The 6,177-nt window shown below is 41.1% G+C and overlaps 1 protein-coding gene across 1 annotated transcript in view; it reads right to left on the bottom strand.

Annotated features, from left to right (window-relative positions):
• Nucleotides 1–368: 368 nt before the first annotated feature.
• LOC120796175 (E3 ubiquitin-protein ligase NEURL1-like) overlaps nt 369–6,177 on the bottom strand; it is a 32,932-nt gene continuing 27,123 nt past the window's right edge. Inside the window, exons 5-6 of the mRNA XM_040138630.1 lie at nt 3,934–4,113; nt 369–3,167 (exon numbers count right to left, since the gene is read on the bottom strand). Of these exons, the coding sequence (XP_039994564.1) occupies nt 2,923–3,167; nt 3,934–4,113 (425 nt within the window). The 3' untranslated portion in view covers nt 369–2,922. The remainder of the gene's footprint in view (nt 3,168–3,933; nt 4,114–6,177) is intronic.

Below are 6,177 nucleotides of genomic sequence, written 5' to 3'. Positions count from 1 at the left end.
GAAACTCAATATCAAACTCGAGGGGAGCTGCAGATTCAGGTAATGATTCTCTTTCGCATTGTCACAGTCATTTGATTATACTGTTATTATAAAAATATAATTATAGCTGCTTTGACTAAAAGTAAGCTAGCATTAAAAGTATCAAAAGTAAAAGTACTCCTCTCAGAAAAATGTCCTATCAGTCATATTATTGCAATAACTATTCCTGGTGCCTCAGTGTGTCAGTAGCATTTCGGTGCTGTAGCAGGGTCAAAGATGACCTAATTTTAATCACTTTATTTTGTTGGGTACTTTCTTCTATAACAATGCATCATATTTTATAAGGTAATAATATGTTTTGTGTGTAAAATCTTTATCTGCAAAGTAACTAATAACTACAGCTTTCAGATAACTGTAGTGAAGTAAAAAGTAATGCTTCCTTCTGAAATGTGGTGGAGTAAGTATTACAGTAAGTAGTATAATTTGGAAATACTCAAGTAAAAGCACAAGTACGTTAAAACTGTACTTAAGTACATTACTTGAGTAAATGTACTTTGTTAAATTCCACCACTGGAAAGCGGTACTGATCTTCTCGTCGGACACGCTGCCACAAAGTGAATAAGCGTATTTCCCAAAGCTATTCCTTCAAGTGAAAATCAGTTGACACAGCCACCGAGTCTTTTAGGAGAGTTATGTTGTCTATATTCTTGACTATGCAACAATTAAATATTCTTACATTTTGGACACTATAGCCATACATATAAAACAAACAGTAATAATTCTCTATAGTAGCATTGACAAAATAAATAAACCTCATAATGTACAGTTAATATTACACTCATCAATTTCATTTTTCTATCAAAAATGTTTCACGATATTTTATTTCCGCTAGGTCATATTCGGTCAGGAGGAAAAACAAAAACAGGTAGAAGTGTAAAGGCTGGGCGTCTCTCAAGCACAACGAAAATTCCAGTATTATGCAAAGCAGTGACAGAGGGAACAAGGCGATGTTTAAACTTTTCATCTTAAGCAGTGAATAAATTCACACAATGATATTAAGCACACGGAAATTTTTGCTTCAAAGTCAAACACGACAGTTTTGTATTGGTAGGTTGTGTGGTTACACCTGCTCACGTCAGCGACATCACAACCAGTTAAGAGTGACTTTAAGATGAATATGAACCTCAGTATTCCTGCTTGTTTTTTTTGTTTTGTTTTTTATAGTGAGGAGCCCAAGAGAACAAAGTTTGTCCTGACTTCTCTTTTGAAAGGCACACAAGAAAACTTAACTGTGATGCAAAAGTTTTTACAACATAACTGCTAGTTTTTCCGTCCACAGTGGCAAAATGACAAGCTTCAACACCTTGAAAAAAATAAATCAGCACTTACTTCTTTACAAATTGCTGAGTAATGTTTCAGCGAGGCAAAAAAACACCTGAAAATAGCTTGTATTTCTTTAAAATTCAAAGCAGTATATAATGCATGATATTAGTCAGTTGAAAATGACCTTGGAGTTCGCTTTTACCGACGGAGAGCAGCACTCAGAAACTGATATGCAAATGAAATTCTCACAATGTCCAACAATAACAAGCTACATCCTTGTCACTGACTGTACATGTGAATTTCTTTCCACTTGAAGACACAGTGTACTGAAATACGTCGTCATTGAAAGAAGATCTTTTACTTAAATGTACATAATGAAAGAGGAGTGTGTAACCTGAAGTAAGCAAAGCCATCTGCAACTTAGTCTTTCATGGGTTCCTCGCAATAATGAAGAGGTTGATTTGTCATCCTTATATGCTCTTTCTGCATTTTAAAAATACTTCACTGCCCACCAATGTTTATTTAAATGACTTTTGTTCAATCGCAGTATCCAGCAGGCTTACTGAGCAGCAAGAGATGGCGGGGACGGCTGCCAAGAGGCAGGACATGCGAACCAAGCAAGTCCCACATTTCACAGGCTTTCATACAAACTTCTGATGTATCTGGTTTGCCTTAGTGAGCAAATTCTTTCTTTGCACTGAAACAATGTGCAGACACACAGCAAAGGTGCCCCTTCCTCCAATGTCTACATCCCAAACTTACAACATCCTCTCTCCTCCCTCGCTGCCTCTCCACTGATTTACATCCTCATTTCACCGCAAGCGTGACCTTCTATGGTGACAACATTCACACTTTTTTACCCTTCGCACAATCTGGCCTAGCTTGAAGTTCACAGAAGTACAGCAGATAGTGAAATATCCAACAAAACACTTTTCATTTATTATATGACTGAGTTAAGGATTTCTTTACCCTTTCGGTTTAGGCAGTTTATTGTGCTTTATTGCAGGAGGAGCATTTTAGAAATGCGGCAGCACCAAAAAATCTCTTTCTGTCTTTCTACTCATTCCTCACTGGTATCTGGAAACATTCTGGAAATCAAAACTACCTTGTCTTGATTTTCTCTCAGATTTAGTAGAGAATTGATTCTTGACCCAAAGCTTTCTGACAAGCAGAGAAGGAGCAGCTGGAGAAACCACTGACTTATTCTCCTTGTTTCTTCCAAAGATCTGGACAATTTTACTACTTACAGTTGCCTCTTCAGATTACTCTCTCTCTTCAACAGATGCACAAATCACAGAATCACTGGACAATAGTAGGTCAAGGTACAATCCGCTATTTCTGTTGGTCACACTGTATTTTTTGATGGTCTCTGATGAATCTCGTTGCTGGGTCCTCACAGGTCGGGACCACTGTGAGCTTTCCAATGATGTACATTAGACATAACATAGATACAATGTTATAATGATGGAGTTTAAAGTCCTGCTGTTAAGTACCTGAGCCAGATTGCACACACAAACAAGCATTTTCACTTGTGCTGTGTCCGTCTTTACAAAGTCTTACATGGCTTTGACAGCCTGTTTGAGCTGAACCTGATGATGCGACACATTGTTTAGCACAAGCCTACGTGCTCCTGTAGGTCTTGATGATATCTTTGATTGTCCTCCTACAGATGGGGCAGCACGCATTGGCCATCTTCTTGAGTTTGAGGCCACAGGCGTAGCAGAGACACATGTGCCCGCAGGCGTAGAGGACTGTGTCCACCACGTTCTCGTAGCAAATGGTGCATTCGTCACTCCACGAGCCCGAGCAGGATGGGAAGGTAGGGGACTCTGGGTGGCTGGAGAATGGAGAGCTCGGGGTTGTACCTGAGGTGATGAGAGAGAAAAGACATTAGGGACGTGTGAATGAGTGTGAGATTGAAAAAAAGAAAACAAAAAATGGAGGAAACCTTCAGGGTAGTTCAGGCAGACTACACACTTTGACACCCTCTGTTCGCTGAGACATATATCCAACGCACCTTTTATTTAAGCTGTCAATACCGCGCCCACTGTTTTTCTCTACCAATTAAGTGTTACGACAACTTTATGGAGGAGTAAGTGTGTCTGTGCTGCAATCGTTGCTCCTTCTGCCTGCCATTATCTGCCAGGGAGTTTTCCTGTCATACCAAGTGCATCTTGGGACTGCGACTGATGCCGGGGATCACTGCTTCACATCACCGAGGTAAATGTTTGCCTCATGTGCTAGCTTGCATATCATGAGTTGATGTCTTAGTGCTGTTTAGTCAGTGTTTGTGTGCTGCTGGCTTGTTTATTGCTCCCCTGCATGTTTTAATATTATAACAACATTATATAACAAAAAAAAAAAAAAAGATAAGCACAGAAGAAAAAAAATCACAACAATCTGGACAGGCAATACATAGCATATGCCATGACCTGGCTTTTATAGATGTTCTCAAAATTAAAATGTGTTGAATCTCCCACTACAATGGTCTAGATATCTTTCTGTGGGGGGATTATTAGGATGGTCTGGTTGTTGAGACAATAACAATACCCTGGGGGAACTCAAGGAGGGGAAAGATAGAGAATAAAGACAGAAAAGAGAGAGGGAAAAAAGTGGAACACACGGACAAACCTGTGGAGGAAGAAAAGACCGTGTGGTAGTTGGAGTTGAGGCTTGAATTGAGGTTGATGTTAAAGGGTGTGTTGAGGTTGGTGTCTGAGTTGCCGCTGCAAAGCATTGTGGGGGTGTTGGGTGTACAGGATGGGGAGCTGGGGACCGACGGGCCTCGCAAGTCTGGGTGCAGAGATGAGCCTGAAGGTACAGGAGAGACAATCCGGGTCACACCAAAAAATTCATTGACAAAAAGATTATCTTGGAAAGTAAAAGGAGTCAAATATTTCCAACATTCACACTGTGCATCTCTGAGATGTTAGTCAGAGCATGTAATTAGAAAATGGAGGAGAGTGGATGTCTTGCTGCATCTCTCTCAGTGTCTCAGTCTGTCACTCTCTCTGACACACACACACACACACACACACACACACACACACACACACACACACACACACACACACACACACACTCACACTCACACACACACACACACACACACACACACACACAAACACACAAACACACAAACACATACATTAAAGCACATCACTTGTGCTTCAACCGTGTCTGTGTGTGGGTGTGTATGAGTTAGTCAAGAGCCTATGAGTTGGTGTAGTCTCATCAGAGACACCAAGCAAACCCCCACCACCCCACCCCTCCCCGCCTCCTCCTTCATGAGCCCACGATCCCTCTGGGCAGGGTACAAAACGCTTCCACAGACTATCTGTTGTCTGTCCCGTCTGATCTGTCCCGAGCTGCAACCCATAACCACCAGCTCTGGCATCAGTTCTCATATTGGCAGCTCATCTGTCTTCACCAACCCTGTTGAGAATACCAACCCTGATTCCACAGACAAATTCGGATCTAGTTTGTCTGGCAGGCACACTGCATGGTTGTTTACACATTGTCCTTCAACTGACCATGGCAGAAATATTTCTCCACTGTCAGGCTGGCCATTTACTTGGCACCAACATCCTTCCATGTGTCAAATTCTCTAATATTGGCAGTGTACATCTTATCCCGCAATTGTCTTATCCAAATTTCCCTAATATGACAGTGTGGAGTGCAGAAACAGCTAAAAAAAGAACCACAGATGGTCAGAAATTACAGAAAAAATGAAATACTGTAAGCTTAAATAAAGAAAAAGACGCATTTATGTGGTCTATTGTTAGCACAAAAATGTATATAGTTAGTTGCATAACTCTAGCTACGTTGCTCTGCGTCCTGATGGCTTCTCCATGGACCACGTCGACCACTACAGTCTCAGTTTCAGCCTACATAAACAAAGCATAGCAGCTTTTTAGTCATGCAACAACCAGTTTGCTGCTAAGAAATCAACAGATGTAGCAAAATATGCATGAGCATAGCTCTTCTGGTAATGCGTACAAAAGTCTTTCCATTATTTGTTCGCATTTCAGTTTTGTGGTGATTGGCGATTGTACATCTTTACTGAGACACGCTTTCTTCAGAGTCATCTGTTTATTTATTCTGTATAAATGTTACAGTATGGATACCGCAGCTTTTATACACCCTTCCATTACCTACTTAACATGACCTATGTTGCAGCCCTGCTGTTAGCAAATGTCTCGGTCGACTCTAATAAGGCAGAATGGATAACCTTCATGTCTATTCATGTGCCCGTTCATCAAGGGTACCTTTCATCTTCCTATGTATTATGAATTTACTGCTGCCTGTGCAAACAGGAATGAGTATGTGAATGTCTTCGGCTATGCAGGCAGCACAGGAGACTTATTTGTGGTGGAGCACGTGTATGGTAGCTTTCAACACTTGCTTGTCAAACCCAGAGAATTCTGCCATCAAGCTATTTCGTTTTCTGTTAGTGTCTGAAAGAATCAGGTTTCTAAACCTGCATCGGCTGATCTTTGGCCACTTGTGGGCAATGGAAGCAAGCTATAAACCCAACACTGACATAATATCACCTTCTACGTTGATATGGCAAACTTGTTAGCAAGCAACTGTTTATTTACACATCTAGCAGCTGCGGAGCAACATTAGCATTTGGTTGGAAGCATGTTTGTGTCCACCTGGCGAATATAAGGCTGATATTCACTCTCCTTTCAGCTCTGTTTTTGGTCTCTACCTGGATTTGGGGAGGAGGGTATAGTCCCCCACACCTTCAAAATCCTTCTTTAGTCCTCATCACTTTTATTGGTTCGGGTTATTTTCTTACTGAAATCTCCCTGAATGTCGTGGTCTTATTGTCCTGCCACAAAAGTTCAGATGAAAGAAGTGAGGGGGCTA

Source organism: Xiphias gladius, chromosome 11 (assembly GCF_016859285.1).
Source record: "Xiphias gladius isolate SHS-SW01 ecotype Sanya breed wild chromosome 11, ASM1685928v1, whole genome shotgun sequence".
Classification (NCBI taxonomy): Eukaryota; Metazoa; Chordata; class Actinopteri; order Istiophoriformes; family Xiphiidae; genus Xiphias; species Xiphias gladius.
This window is presented reverse-complemented; position numbering and strand designations above follow the sequence as displayed.